General features: G+C 35.0%; 1 protein-coding gene across 1 annotated transcript; it reads left to right on the top strand.

The window, feature by feature from the left end:
• LOC123669135 (golgin subfamily A member 1-like) lies at positions 1-13,399 on the top strand. The gene is made up of 13 exons (XM_045602770.1): positions 1-187; positions 283-420; positions 724-774; positions 1,513-1,684; positions 2,228-2,385; positions 2,942-3,104; positions 3,383-3,534; positions 4,611-4,757; positions 9,215-9,438; positions 9,930-10,086; positions 11,244-11,399; positions 11,859-11,971; positions 13,225-13,399. Exons 2-13 carry the CDS (start codon positions 304-306, stop codon positions 13,397-13,399), a joined length of 1,785 nt encoding a protein of 594 aa, XP_045458726.1. The 5' UTR covers positions 1-187; positions 283-303.
• Positions 13,400-16,530: the final 3,131 nt, after the last annotated feature.

The raw sequence follows: 16,530 nt of genomic DNA, 5'->3' as shown, positions 1-16,530 counted from the left end.
AGTAATGTTGTCAAAGTTTTCCTTTAGAAACCATGGTTTAGAAACATATTTATTATAATTGTTATTTGTTAACAAACATTGACGTGAATTTAAGTATTACATGTACTATAATATGAAAAAATGCTTTACTTTTTATGACCCTATGGATAAGTAATAGAAATTCAAACAGAAACTTACATTGCTAAAGGTAAGCTTATAAAACCCATTCAGCTTATATTATTTGGGCACAAAATCTATTCAATTATTTCTTTTTTTACGTATTTTTTTTTTACATGCTTACAGAACAATTGTTAAAGAATAAATATGTTTGCGAGCTTAAAAAGTAAAATTAAGGAAGAAACTGGCAGCGATATTAGCAAATTGACTAGTAGCTGGCGAACTGGAGCCTTTTTGGGACGAATTACATTAAGAGATGACTCCGTAAGCAATTAAACTATTATTGTATTTGCCGCTATTACTTATTAATATATCCTCCTCTAATTATTGGTCCACTTGTGACCATGTTTACTGTAAAGTATCTGAAACCACGATAAAATCCGAAAAAGTTGTTTTATTATAAAGATTAATATACTTAATCATTGTATCGCAATGCAATTTTTTTATTTGTATGTATATTTTAATAAAATGAAAGTCATTTAAGTCACAATAATGTAAGTTAAAAGGTAAAAACTAAATGTAATGTATATTATTGAAAAGAAAAAATATATTTTTAATCTATTCTAGTCTACTACCAGTCCTTCAACATCAGGTGGCCCTGGAGATTCAACTTCAGATGTGAGTGTTGAAAAAACATTTTATATATTATTATCAATACATAAATAATTAATTACTCAATATTTCTGCTATAAATTTTTGTATTAACATCCATTTTAACACTTAAAGAAAAAACAATATTATGAGAATAGTAATTTGATGTATCATTTACAAATTTATTGAGATAAACAATACTTGTGATATTACTGTAGCATAAAGTTACTTTTATGAAAATTAAAAACCAATTGAATAGTATCTTACATTATATTGTTAAATCGACCTCGGCTCCATTAAAATGTTTACTTTTTAGTTTATTTTAGATGATATCAAATTAAAATTTTGACCTATATATAATATAAGGATGTATAAGTTTCTAGTAATTAGTGATTCAATTAAATACATTTTTATCATCAAATGGCAAAGTGAAAAAATTATCAATAAAGTATCTGAACAGTTTTTTAATCTTGATCTTGTAATTCGTGGACAGAATCAGTGTATTTTTAATTGACAGGTTGAATGATTGATTGCCAATTGGCAATAACTAAATATAAACTAAGCTGCTTTAGAGGCAGATCTATTTCATACCAAGGGTAACCAATCTGTATCAGGTGTCCATATTAAATCCAGGCCTAACGCCTAACTATTGAAAAAAAAATTGTAGTAACTTGAATAATATCAAATGGTATATTTGTAAATAGGAAAGAGTAATGATTCTAACACTTTAAGAGATTAATTTTAGTAATTGAAATATTGTTGTAGTCAATATCACCGCAATTACAAACTTACTTGTCGGATCGTACTGGAGGGGAGGTGGACCAAGCAGCTCTACAACAACAATATGCGGAACAGCTTGAAATGAAACTAAAAGACAGAGATTTATATTGGGAACAAAAAATTGAAGAGTTGAAACTTTCACTAGCTACTGTACAAGGTTAGATATTGTTAAGATTTCATGAACTTTGTTTTTAACCGGCTTCAAAAAAAGAGGAGGTTACTCAATTCGACCGTATATGTATATTAAAAATGTATAAATATATAAATATATATATATATATATATGTATATATATATATATATATATATATATATATATATATATATTTATATATTTTTAATGTATGTTCGGGATGACTTCGTCATTTATGAACCAATTTTGATAATTCCTTTTTTGTTGGAAAGGAGATATCCTAAGTGTGGTACCGTAGTAAGTCTAAATATAATGTAACAGAAAAATATACATAATATATTTAATGTAAGTAATTGTATCTGATAATTTTTTAAAATCATTTCATTATTTAGATCATTTCATTCATTGATTTTATTATTTACATCAAAACACCAGTTATCTGAACTACCCTTCATTTTATAGATTTGAGTTGTTAATATTTTACTGTGATTATTTGTTTTGCCCTAATATTAGTAATATTTTCTTCAGCATCTTTGAGCTGTAGATATAATTTAATTTTTTTGAAAGGTGAAGAAGCACTTGCAGCACAAGCTGTAGCTAGAACAGCTCAAGCTGAAGCCTCTAAAGCGATAAGTGCTAGGGATGCAGCTGAGAAGCAGCTAAGTGAATTAAAAGCAAGACTTGCAGCTGCTGAACATGCTCAGGAAAAACTTGATATACTAACGGTAACTTATAAACATTCAATCTTTATCTTTTTTTTTGTACAACTAGGTCAGCAAACAAGCTTACAGCTCACCTGCTGGTAAGCGATTACCATAGCTTATAAAGCCTGCAACCCTCTAGAAGCTCTGGTCACCTTACTTACCACAGAAACACAACACTGCTTGAAAGCAGTATTATTTGGCTGTGATCTTCTGTAAGGAGGTCTTCTGTCTGGTTTGAGCAGAACATTTTCTACTGTCCCCTACCTCAGTTAAACTTATTAAGGTAATACTAAAATGATTTTAAATATTTGTTCATAATAAATGCAATTATGCAAATCTATCGTATTAGCACATTTTACTTACTATTTGACAAATCATCTGTTTACTAAAAACAAAACAACCTAGATAATATAATGAAACTCAATCTAATAAATGTGCCATGTTTTGTATCTGGAGGAGGCGGAGGAAGTAGAGCAATAGTGAACGCTAATGGTCACGCTAGCCGGGGAGTTAACAGCCGCTTAAAGCGCTGCAGATGCCCGTGTACGAGATCTCATACCATGTTTTGTATTTGTAGGAGGAAGTAGAGCAATGTCGTCGCGAGTGGTCACGGGAGCGCGGAGAGCTAACAGCCGCTTTAAGCGCTGCAGATGCTCGCGCAAGAGACCTCGCCGACCAGCTGCAGCTGCTGCGCGCCGCTCTGCCGCCCGACCACGAGCACCATCACATGCATGATGACGGTTCGTACTTACATTACACCTGTGGTTCTTAATCTTTTGTTGATAAGGGATCATTTATCAAGATATTTTTTTTATCTTTGTATACAAGTTAATTGTATTTATGTTTTTTTTTTAATATACAACTATTTTGGCAAAGCGTACGGCTCCCTTGTAGTATAATCATATAGTTTTATAAAAAAAATCTTTTACATTTTTTTTTTTTGTATAAATATTTACTTAAATGGAAACATAAACTTAAGAAAACTAACAATATTGAAATAACAATAAATAACCCGCAGAAAAACGAGAACTAAAGCCGACTGGGTGTTCGGATTTTGATCGTGTGTGCCGCGAGCGGGCTGTGTTAACACGACAGCTACAAGAAGCTAAAATGGCGCTGGACGACGTCAAAACTTCATGGAGTGGACAGATTGCCTCTCTTGAGACTCAGGTCAGCTTACAGTTTTGTTTTAATACCGCTTGTGACAAAAAGGAAAATAGTACTACGTTTTTGTACATAGAGGGCATGTTGATTTTTGGAGTTATTTTTTTCGGAATTTGAAATTTTTCATGAGTATATGCATCAAAATGTCGTTTCATTTGTGTTGAATCGAACACCTTAAAAACAAAAAAAAATCTGGCTCAAAGATTAAGTTCATAGATTAGCACGCTCAAACAAACATCCCCGCTACAGATGAATACATTGTTAGTGTGTTGTGTAGTGTGATCGAACCGTCGCTTTGACATTATAAGTTTTTCTGTAAATTTATTATGTTTGATTTTGCATGCCATCTTTTATCTTTTTCAATATAATTAATCTTATGGGGCAAGATGGCGCCACAATTTATAAACACCGTGTTACAAGATATTTAGGTAATAAAAGAAATTTTCTATACATAGGTAAATAATATATAGGTATGTACTAAAAAATAATACTTATAAAAATAATACTCTTTCGTCGTCAATAAATTAAAAAAAAGTATTTCTTTTTAAACATTCAGCCACAAGAACACACCCACACACACGCAATTTTAACAAATACAGTAATTATCTTTATTTCTTTTATAATATTTATTGATATTTATATGTTCAGTGCAAACAGATCAAATAAATATATTATTTACGGTATATAAACGTATTACTTACGGTGTTGCAATGAAGAAAAATTACACAATACCTTATAGGTAAGTTAAAATTTTGGTAATTTATCTATTTATATAGGTATTTTGTTTTTTCCTTAGAATATTAATTCTGTTTACTTCTTTACATTAATATTCTTGACAGACCTTCTACTTAATTAATACTTAATCTTATATTTGGTTTTTTCTGTAAAAGTGGTTATGAACTGTAAATATGATTAATTTATATGGTTATGTTCTGACTGGAATCTCGTTAACTATTATAAATTCTTTTCATTAACCTTAAAATATGTATATGAGTCACAATACTCACACATCGTATAACATATTAATTAAGAAAAATTATTTATGAAATGTGATAATAATTTTTTAAGATTTATTCAATCAGGTGGCGCGAGTGTCTCGTCAAGCGGGGGAAGAGGGTGCGGAGAGAAGGAGAGTTGAGGCGGAGAAAAAAGAGTTACAAGAGAAAATCGACAACATGACCGCCGAGCTAGAGAAAACCAAACAAAACCTTGCCAACAGCGAAGCTAAGGTCAGTCTCGTCTTTAGTAGCTTTTTAAAAAGTAGATTTGTTTACTTAAGAATTATTTTTTAGCTTTGTTGGTTAAATCACAGTCGAATGATTTTCTACATACATTATTTTGATGTTAGATTATTGAAAATAGTTTTTTGTTTGCAAATTATTTCAAACGTTTTCTATATTGTGTGATTTATTAGGAATTGTATTAAAATTTAAAGCGGTAAAAAAAATATTCATGACATGGCATTATTCATTTTGTCAAAATGATTTCAGGAAATAGATTAATTTACATTATGTTAGCTGCTGTTTTAAGATCTAAACCGGTGATTCGGCAGTAAAGTTAACATCAATTTAGGATTCCTTTTTCATAAAATTATTTCACGTCGTAAAAGTGTTATGAAAATCAAAATGATGCCTTTATATGTGTACCACACATTGTGTGGACACACATACAAAGGCTATATTTGAGTTCTATTTATATTATTTATTAATAATAGGATTATCAAAGTCGATTTAATCCAATCGATTTATAAGCTTTTGATGTTGCGAGCGTCCATAGGCTCATTTAACCGTTTAACTTGTCACAACAGCAATGCTTTTTTGTCACCCTAGTCGTGAAGCATTGGAGTTGCATCAGTATATACTGCCGTGCTTAGGTAAAAGACAATAAAGTAGAAATATCAAAATCCAAATAGTGGGATTCAAAGTTTTGCATTTACTTGGATACAATAAATGGTATTATAATATTAATGAGAGAAACAGAGATAGAGAGAGAGAGAGGGAGAGGGAGTAGGAGTACACTTTATTATACACCTCATCACATCATCATCATCATCATCACATCAGCCTTTCCCAGTCCACTACTGGACATAGGCCTCCACAAGTTTACGCCACAAATGACGTGAACTCATGTGTTTTGCCCATAGTCACCACGCTGGGCAGGCGGGTTGGTGACCGCAGGGCTGGCTTTGTCGCACCGAAGACTCTGCTGCCCGTCTTCGGTCTGTGTATTTCAAAGCCAGCAGTTGGATGGCTATCCCGCCATCGGTCGGCTTTATAAGTTCCAAGGTAGTAGTGGAACTGTGTTATCTCTTAGTCGCCTCTTACGACACCCACGGGAAGATAAGTACTATGTACAAAGACGATATCGCAAAATAACGATTTCTATACAACCCTTAAATAAGTTTAATAAAATAGTTCATATCATATCTTATACAAAAGTAATTATAAAAGAAATGTGATAGAGTTAATGTGTTACAAAAGTGGTAAAAAAAAAATGGTCAGTGCCTTCGACGTAAGCGGGTAACGGGGTCGGAAGTACAGCGGGTTGTGTGGGCAGGTGTCGCGGCTGGGCGCGGAGGCGCAGGCGCAGGCGCGCGAGCTGCGGGCCCTGCGCGCCGCCGTGAGTCGCTCTGTCGCCGCCTAGCTCCGGGCCGCGCCCGCGCCGCACTGGCTGGCTAGCGTGGGCGTATCCAGGACGTTGTTAGCCTCGGGGCACAATACACGTACTAATTCAATAAGGACGGGGTAGAAAGCTGAAAATGGTTTTTTTATCTTAACTATGTAAACTATTTCAGTTATACTAATCTAAAATTTAAATTATATATCAAAAAACTCTGTTTTTAGCTTCGAGTTGGGATGGGGTAAATGCCCCATCTTGCCCCACTGTGGGTACGCCCATTCTGACTAGTGACTTACGCCTGGTTGCTATATTAAAAACAAGAAAAAGAAGTATATAGTCGAATTGATAACCTCCTTTTTTTAAGTGGATTAAAAACGGTTCGTTTCACTTACGAACTGATTAAATTTGATATTTAAAAATTTTACGGTCTGCAAGCAAAACGAACAGTTTTCTGATTATAGCTACCGGGCTTTAATCGAGCAGCGAGTTACTTAGTTTGTAAAATGTCTGACCTCATTCAAAACTAAATGAGTCAATTTATAATTTTTTATCAAATAAAATCGAGTTTTTATTTTATATTTCTGGTTTACTGAGTTTAAATTGCGAGAACTGTCTCAGAAATCGAGCTTATTAGAAATATACAACATTAGTATTTTATAATATATCCTCGTGTCTACTATACTAGACTAGTGTGTTAACAACAAAAATACCACAAAATTTGGTTGCTAAATTACTCGCTTCTTGACTAGTCTAATAAAGTATCCATTATTTAGAGCGCTTTCAAGTTAGACGATTGGTGTCACGGTGACGGTGGTGCTATTCTAATGTAGACTTGGGTAATATTTGCAATGGTAATACTCTCAATACAAGATTAATCACACCAATTGGCAGCAGACAACATTGCAAAAACCATTAATTTGTTTTGTTGTCTAAACATTTAACTATTGTATATTATTAAATAACTAAAATACCATAGTCCTGCGAACATATCCCTTCAAATAAGACGGTTCATATGCAGTTATAATTGCAAACGACTCAAACCTAAGTTGAAAGCGCCCATAATATCGGACGGCCTTACAGACGAATATCTCAAAAACCTAAGCTGTAGTTGAACTTTGGAGAGGCTATTGCTGCATTCCAAATTACATAAACATTTTACAAATATGACATATTTTACACATATTCGACAAATAATGTATTTTATTTTTATTTTTATTTTTATAAATTATATTATAAGGTTTAGTTGAATAATTACAAGCTGTACAAGGTGACATATTTGGAAATCCGCCTTTGTTGTGATATTTATAAAAATAATAATATTTTTTTTTTGCGACAAACTAATCAATCCTAATAGTAAATCATTGGCTAATAAAAGATTTTAAAATAAAACAAGATGTCGGTGTTGTGATGCCATAGCTAAATTTAGTGACAGGGTTGACACACTTGGGAACTAAATTTTCATAATTTGTGTGCAATATTTATAATTTAAAATTAAAACTTTTTCATTAATTAATATTCTTTATAATTTTTTAATTATTTTTTATCATTTTGTCGATATATTTTAAAAGATAGAAAAGAAAGGATATATATAAAATCGATTAGGACTGCCACACTGGTGCAATATTTTATGAAGTAATAGTATATATACATATGTTATACTGTTACTCTACGCATAATAAATTATAAAGCTACTTATTCATGTACTTATATTCTATTCTGTTAACAAATATTGTGATTTATTTCTTATTAATTTTGTAAGATAATATTCAGCAGCTCATATTATGTTCCTATTTTATTTAATATTACAATTTCATATATTATTGAAAAATACATATTGTTATTAACAATTATAATAATAATAAGCATATCGCTAATGTGTGAATAGAATTTAAAAAAAAATTGAGTGAGGTTTAGACCACACGACTGAAGTAAAGTTTCTTTAGGAATAGGCCTGCACTGTGTCTAAAATATACAAAAGGTTACCGGCAATGAGAGGAAGAGAAAAAGAAAATGGGTGCTCGCATCTATCTCTCTCTCTCTTTCTCTTGCTACGTTAGTCTCGCACGGTCACACTTAGTAACGTCACGCATTCACCAGCTTACTCCCCAAGTCAAGCGTGTGTAAAGAAGTTTTACTTCAATAATTAAGTTTTTTTTTTTTTTTTGAAACGAGCACTACGTTTTTAGTTTTAGCATAGCTTTATTTAGGTGTGCACCTATTGTTTGTATTCGTCATGTTATCAAATTCGATATAGATAATGTACCACATCACATGACTGCGAGTCTGATTAGACTGTTGTGTTACACTTGCCTTATCCGCTTTATCGTACTGAGTTGTTTGAATTTAGACATTCCACGTAAGTTTTAAGAATGTTTTATTTTTAATAAAATGTAAACATTTACCAGCAATTCGGTAACTTAAATTTTTTATTATTACGTTTGGTTGTAATTTTGTTACACACGTAACGTATTTTATATTTTATCACAGCACTTTTATATAATAAAGTTTTGTTTTTTATTTTATTTTTGATTTTTTTATTTACCTTATTACTAGCATGGAGTTGTAGTTATTTTGCTTACTAATATCACCTATTAATTCTTTTATTTATTATTGTAATAAAATATGTAGTAGTTTTCACTTTTGTTTAATAATTTAGAATATATTTTCTAGTATATTTTACATGTGTTAACGTATTTAGTATGCATGGTAATTAACTGCGTTGCGTTGGAAGTAGTATTAATAAAATTCTTTAACACTGCAGCGTATTTTTATCAATATTGGACGCTTTATTAGTAGATTTAGAAATATTCTTTTATTACACTGAGTTAATTATTAAAACAGAAAAAAAATATTGGATTGTAATACTAAATTTGCCACCTCTAATAGCCCGAGAGATTCGCTGTGATATCTTTTCGCTTTCTATTTTCAGCATCACAAACACAAATATAATTGGCATATACACTTGGAAAATTATACGATTTTCTTTCTATCAAATGGTATGCTTTATATGTAACTAACACTTAATAATAAGATATATTAATTGTATCGATACGAAAATGTTTTATAGGACATGACGACGGAATTAGAGAGCCGCATCGAAGGGCTGGTGGAAGAGAACCGGGAACTAGCGGAAGCTTTGGAAAATGAAAGGACGTTGGTCAAGATATTAAGAGAGAAGATTGAAAAGTCGAACAGACTGTACGACGAGCAGAGGGTCGAAGTTAACCACCTCAACTCCATGATGACTGACATGCAACATGACTATGTTGACATACAAAGGAAGTTTGACAAGTAAGTCACGTGATTCATTATTATTCTTTACAATGTGTTTTCTTTTATTTATAGTCTATATTTGTGAGAAAAGGGATTTATTTGTTTATAATCAATTAATTTTAATTCACAATACAGATCTTTGTCTATTTTATATGAATCTTTCATAACTTGAATCGTTACTAAATTCGCCATTATTAAATGATTTTTAAAAACATTTTGATGTAAAAATATATATACTAAAAATTGGAATCTTGTTTTTTTTCATATTTCACTTTTTTTTTTTTTAATATGTAAGTAATGTGTATGTGTAATAGTATCGCATACTAATTAAAAAGTATACATCGCATACATACTAATCTAGTTCGTTTAAAACTTTTACCACCAACATAAAACGTCATTACATAAGTATTTATATGATAAAAAACCTTAACCAACAGGCTGAACTGACTGACTGACTTCAGTTTCAATTTACGTGTATAAAATGAGAATTAAAATATTAAAAATTTTAGAGAAAAACGGGAAAAAGACGAAGCTCTGCTACGCAACGCACACATGTCTCAGAACATTGAAATGAGCCAGTGCAACGTGCGTTACTTGGAGGATGAAATTGTCGAATTGAAAACTAAAATAACAGATCTAGAAGGAGTTATTGCTCAGCACAAAGAGGTAAGTAATATAATTGTTTATTTTATGTAATTCGGAATACCTTTTAAGACCAGGATATTCTCTCCACCATTAATAACTATACGCTTCAGCTTGTAATTTCCCACTGCTGGGCATAGGCCTCTTTTCCAATGTAGTAGAAGTATCAGAGCCTAACCCACCACTGTCGGTTGGCGGATATATTTCCAACATACACCTACGTACATGATAACAACCGGGACCGATGGCTTAACGTTCTCTCCGAGACACTGTGGGGAGACACATAAGGACTGCGCAGACACCCAGACCACGGCAAACATCTGCATCATCATCATTATCATCATCATTATCATCATCATTATCATCATCATCATCATCATTATCATCACCATCATCATCATCATCATCATCATCACCATCATCATCATCATCATCATCATCATCATCATCATCACTTCACCTATCCCAGTCTACTGCTGGACATAGGCCTCCACAAGTTCAGGCCAAAAATAGCGTGAACTTATGTTTTTTAGCCATAGTCACCACGCTGGGCAGGTGGTTTGATGACTGCAGGGCTGGCTTTGTCGCACCGAAGACGTTGCTGCCCGTCTTTAGCTTGTGTATTTTAAAGCCAGCAGTTGGATGGTTATCCCGCCATCGCATCGGTCGGCTTTTTAAGTTCCGAGATGGTAGTGGAACTGTATTATCCCTTAGTCGCCTTTGACGACACCCACGGGAAGAGACGGGGTGGCTTCATTCTTTACTGCCGTAACCACACAGCAGAACATCTGCATGGCGAATATAAATGTTTGTCATGTGCGGGGATCGAACCCGCAACCGCCAGCGTGACAGCCACAAAACAGTGCTGTGACCGTTGCCAATTTATAACAATTAATAACTATAATTATCTAAAAAGGTACCCAATATGTAAACAATACTCAAGGATATTATGTCATGTATATGTAAAATAACTTATAAATCGGTAAATAAATAATTGCGTAAGTGCAAATACTGATATTTTAACGAAAATTAACAGCACTATAAAAGTCGTCACTGTAGTTAATACTTTTTTTATATCACTGTCTTTTACTCATTTTTTTATTTTTTTATTTATATAATAATCATGTGTTTTGTTGTACATTGTTTTGATAAATACATTTCTATTTTTTATATCCTTTCAGAATCAAGCCGAATGTATGATAATAAAAGAAAACGAGGCGTTAAGATTAAAAGAAATGGAAGAAATGAAGAAAAGAATCGAGGCATTCACAGAGAGTGAGAACACTCTTAAAAGAAATATACAAGACTTGCAAACTGAAATCTGTGATAAAAATAAGGTATACTAAATAAGCTACATATATTAAAAAAAATTTAAAATAAAATATACTAATATGATGGTCAACGAAATCACAAGTGACTACTTCATCATTACAGCCTATACAGTCCACTGCTGGACATAGGCCTCCACAAGTTTACGCCAAAAATAACGTGAACTCATGTGTTTTGCCCATAGTCACCACGCTGGGCAGGCGGGTTGGTGACCGCAGTACTGACTTTGTCGCACCGAAGACGCTGCTGCCCGTCTTCGGCCTGTGTATTTCAAAGCCAGCAGTTGGATGGTTATCCCGCCATCGGTCGGCTTCTTAAGTTCCAAGGTGGTTGTGGAACCTTGTTATCCCTTAGTCGCCTCTTACGATACCCACGGGAAGAGAGGGGGTGGCTAAATTCTTTAGTGCCGTAGCCACACAGCACAAGTGACTACTTGTTTAGATTGAATTTGTTGTTTTCTGTTTCAGAAAATTAAGACTTTAGATAATCGAATATCGGATATGAAGAAAACACTACAAAGAGAACTACAGAGCAGTAAGTCAGATCTTACATCTGCAGAGGAACAGGATATTAGTAGACGGTGAGTAGATTCATTCAAGTGTAGTACATTATTAAGTAATACTGTGTTTTGTAGGTAGTTAATAGTAACTTTGTTTTGTAAAAATAATGTATGATATTCAAAAATGTTTAAAATAATGTATGTCAACTTGCACGCGATTGAAGTTTACTCGTTAACGGCTCATGACTCATTGACCAAAATATACTGCTGTATACATGATTCCAATATATCCGATTTACAATAATTCCAATTTACTGTGTGGTTACGGCAGTACAAAATATAGCCACCCCCTCTCTTTCCGTGGGTGTCGTGGGTGTTTTTTTAAATTTATTTGTATTACTATTTCTGTAAATGACATTATTTTGACTTTCGTTAAGTGTGTATATCACCTTATAACGAAATAAATGTTTTCATTTGGTTTTATTAAACTTATTTAAGGGTTGTATAGAAATCGTTATTTTGCGATAATATCGCCTTTGTACATAGTACTTATCTTCCCGTGGGTGTCGTAAGAGGCGACTAAGGGATAACACAGTTCCACTACTACCTTGGAACTTATAAAGCCGACCGATGGCGGGATAGCCATTCAACTGCTGGCTTTGAAATACACAGGCCGAAGACGGGCAGCATCGTCTTCGGTGCGACAAAGCCAGCTCTGCGGTCACCAACTCGCTTGCTCAGCGTGGTGACTATGGGCAGAACGCGTGGGTTCAGGCCATTTTAGACGTGAACTTGTGAAGGCCTAAGTCCAGTAGTGGACTGCGAAAGGCTGATGTGATGATGATGATGAGTGGAACTGTGTTATCCCTTAGTCGCCTCTTACGATTACTACAGTTCCACTACCACCTTGGAATTTAAAAAGCCGACCGATGGCAGGATAACCATCCAACTGCTGACTTTGAAATGCACAGGTTGAAGATGGGCAGCAACGTCTTCGGTGCGACAAAGTCAGCCCTGCGGTCACCAACCCGCCTGCCCAGCGTGGTGACTACAGGCAACCCACATTAATTCACGCCATTTTCGGCGCGAACTTGTGGAGGCCTATGTCCAGCAGTGGACTGCGATAGGTTGAAGTGATGACGATGACACGATTCCAAAGTCAAAGGTGCGCAAGAGACAACACACTACACTCGGCGTTACCGTTTTGAACTTTCATATTTTTTTATAAAACGACCCTTTTATCGTTTTAAATGTAGTATACTCCTAGAACTATCGCAATTTATACGACGCGTGCGAACCCCGGCCGGAGCTACTCACGGCGCGCTCTGCCGCAGGTACCTCAAGCACGTCGTGCTGCGGTTCCTGACGGGCCGCGAGCTGGAGGCGCGCCAGCTGACGCGCGCGCTGGCGGCGCTGCTGCGGCTGTCCGCGCACGAGGAGGCGCTGCTGCGGGCCGCGCTGCCCGCGCGCTCCGGCCTCGCCGCCTGGTTCCCCTCGCGCGCCGCCTGAGCCGCGGCGCGACCGGCGGCACGTGCCACTGCGGCTGTCCGCGCACGAGGAGGCGCTGCTGCGGGCCGCGCTGCCCGCGCGCTCCGGCCTCGCCGCCTGGTTCCCCTCGCGCGCCGCCTGAGCCGCGGCGCGACCGGCGGCACGTGCCACTGCGGCTGTCCGCGCACGAGGAGGCGCTGCTGCGGGCCGCGCTGCCCGCGCGCTCCGGCCTCGCCGCCTGGTTCCCCTCGCGCGCCGCCTGAGCCGCGGCGCGACCGGCGGCACGTGCCACTGCGGCTGTCCGCGCACGAGGAGGCGCTGCTGCGGGCCGCGCTGCCCGCGCGCTCCGGCCTCGCCGCCTGGTTCCCCTCGCGCGCCGCCTGAGCCGCGGCGCGACCGGCGGCACGTGCCACTGCGGCTGTCCGCGCACGAGGAGGCGCTGCTGCGGGCCGCGCTGCCCGCGCGCTCCGGCCTCGCCGCCTGGTTCCCCTCGCGCGCCGCCTGAGCCGCGTGCGCGACGGCGGCGCCGTAGTTCGCTCTCGAATTTGTTTATGATTCGTCAGTAGAATGTAAATCGACTGACACGTGCATGATACACGCGTAGACTACACTCGTAGCCAGAAGGAACGGTCCAGCCTTGAGAAAATGGTTCTCGAATTTCGAAATTTGCAAATCGTCAATGTCATGTTGTCTAAGGCACGCTGCTCGTTCGCTGAGCTCTCACCGCCTGATTCCCTTTTCGTGCTGCCTAAATACGTGACACGTGACTCACGATGCACACATAGACTACACTCGTAAGCGTAACCGAGTAGTGTAAGCAATGCCCACCCTTCGTAACTTTTTTTTTAAATTTGCTTATAAACTGTCAATATATAATATAAACCAATCCGTAACGAAGTTTTTTATATGAATTTAGAAGCGTCACATAGAGATAGACCTGGCCATCTAAATTTCAAAAACATAAAGCTATACCGGTACAACAAGAGAACTCCTGGTTAACTTCAATTCTTTACGCTATGCCCGCACAGATTATACCCGACTGAAAATATAACAGTTTGTTTCGAAATTGTTGCATAACCAATTTACTCTCAAATGTATGTGAAAATTATTCAGCGAAAATATCGACTTTTTTTTTTCTTTACATACATTCGCACCGCCGCTATTTATATTGCGACAATTTTTAAATCATTATCATTATTTGATTTTGTATATCGCCTTTCATTTTTTATTTTATTTTATTACAAAAAAAAAAACACTTTTGACGTCTCATGTTGCCATCAGATATGTTGAAGCGTTATAGAGCAATCATATATGGTAAACTGTCAAATATGTCAAAATATTGACTTGGGTACTAAATTATTTGACACTGCTAAAGAGTTGAGAATAATCGGTTTGGACTTTTTATTTGCTAACGGTTGTTACGTTACACTACCAAAAATTATCGCAACCTGCATGCATACCAGTCGGATATGAAAATTTTCAGATTCACTTGGTTCTGAAAACGCACAAAAACGTATTTTTATCGCAGCTTTTAGTGTTTATATTTTAATCTTGAATTTCGAAAAATACGAAATCGAGTGCTCTATAAAAATGTTAAAAATTACATAATACAACAGACAAAAATTAATTATGTTATATTTATTTGTTTTTGTTTTTATATAATTTTAAATTAAATATATATTAGATATCTTAGTGTTAAAAATATTAATTAAGTTAAGTTTGCTTCATTTTTTCGACAACACCTAATTTTTGTTTGTTTCTTTCTTATAAAAAAATAAAATTACTATTTATACAAACCCACTCTACATAATAACTCATAAGTATTCAGACAAATTGGGGACTTGGGGTAAAAAAAATGTGGTGTATTCATAAATTGTAATCTCCAAGACAGCGATAATTTAGCAATACTGCAATGCCTTATTTTAACGACATCAGAAGTCATTTTTTTTTCGTCTTAATTGACAATAAAACAACCACTTATTTTGAAGAAACTTAGCTCGATTTCAATCGTATTGGCTTAAATACGATCCAAACTGAATTATCATTTGATAAATGATCTCAATAACAATAAGAATTATAAGTTTGGACATTGACTTCTTTAACACTTTTAATGAAATGTCAGAAGGCAAGTAGAATGAACTAAACGTGCAATAAATTCTAGACTTTTAAGTTACGGAATTAAGGAGTGTGAACTGTATTCGATTTAAGCAAAAAGAGAAATATTGTTAATATGAAATACATCATTGTTTGAACATTGAATTGAGAGAAACAATAGAATTGAGCTTTAATTTGTATTTTGTCTTAAATAGTATACTTTGTTTATAGTTGATTTAAAAAGTTATAGCTTTTGTTACGTACTTACTCCTTTGTGATAAATATATAAAGTTTAAAATTATTTACACTTTTATATTTAAATATTTATTTTTACATTCCTCTTCTTGTAGCATTAAATATATCGCGTGTGTAATGTTTGTATAACCGTGGCGATGTGTTGTTGTAAAATCACATTAACGTACTTTGTAAATTTTTACTTTTGTATTTAATCGTGTAGTTACACTTTATGAAAGAATAATGATAAATATTCGAAAATAATGCCTTAATAGTTGCTAGTCAAAATATGTACAGATCATGATTTTAATAAGTATAATCTTTAATGTTGTTAGTAGACATTCTGTGGAATAGTTTAAGAAAATCGTATTTCGTAATGGAATGAGGCTTTTATAGTAAAAGTTTAAGATATGGCTCCAATATTATAATTTAAAGAATTATAACGCAATTAGTGCAAAAAATGCCGTTGAGCCCATCGAACTTATTATTACTTACGCTAATAATAGTAACTCAATGGTTGTAACAGACGATGCATTCTGTACATACATGGATTGTTTTGTGAGATGTTGAAATATACAATAATATTAATGCGGTTTATTTGATATTAAGTGCTATTTACTAATTCTTACATATATGTATACTTAACCAACAAATTTAAGTATTATTTAATTTAATTTTAATAATTAGCGCCGAAAGATCATTTGAAAGATATTTTATTTTTACTATCGAATATTATATTGTTTTATTGTATGTTTGTATGAATAAGATCTGATTACCACGTATCTCAACGTAATCGGTACCTAGCTGTTAGCACTCGTTACACA

This window comes from Melitaea cinxia, chromosome 3 (assembly GCF_905220565.1).
Source record: "Melitaea cinxia chromosome 3, ilMelCinx1.1, whole genome shotgun sequence".
Taxonomy (NCBI): Eukaryota; Metazoa; Arthropoda; class Insecta; order Lepidoptera; family Nymphalidae; genus Melitaea; species Melitaea cinxia.
Note: the sequence above shows the minus strand (reverse complement) of the source record. Positions and strands in the feature narration are given on the sequence as shown.

Excerpts from the sequence above, each read along its gene's own strand:
- LOC123669135 (XM_045602770.1), top strand. The coding sequence starts at position 304 with ATGTTTGCGAGCTTAAAAAGTAAAATTAAGGAAGAAACTGGCAGCGAT. Across the intron at positions 3,105-3,382 it reads CCATCACATGCATGATGACG|AAAAACGAGAACTAAAGCCG; the intron begins GTTCGTACTTAC and ends AATAACCCGCAG. Across the intron at positions 11,972-13,224 it reads GAACAGGATATTAGTAGACG|GTACCTCAAGCACGTCGTGC; the intron begins GTGAGTAGATTC and ends GCTCTGCCGCAG.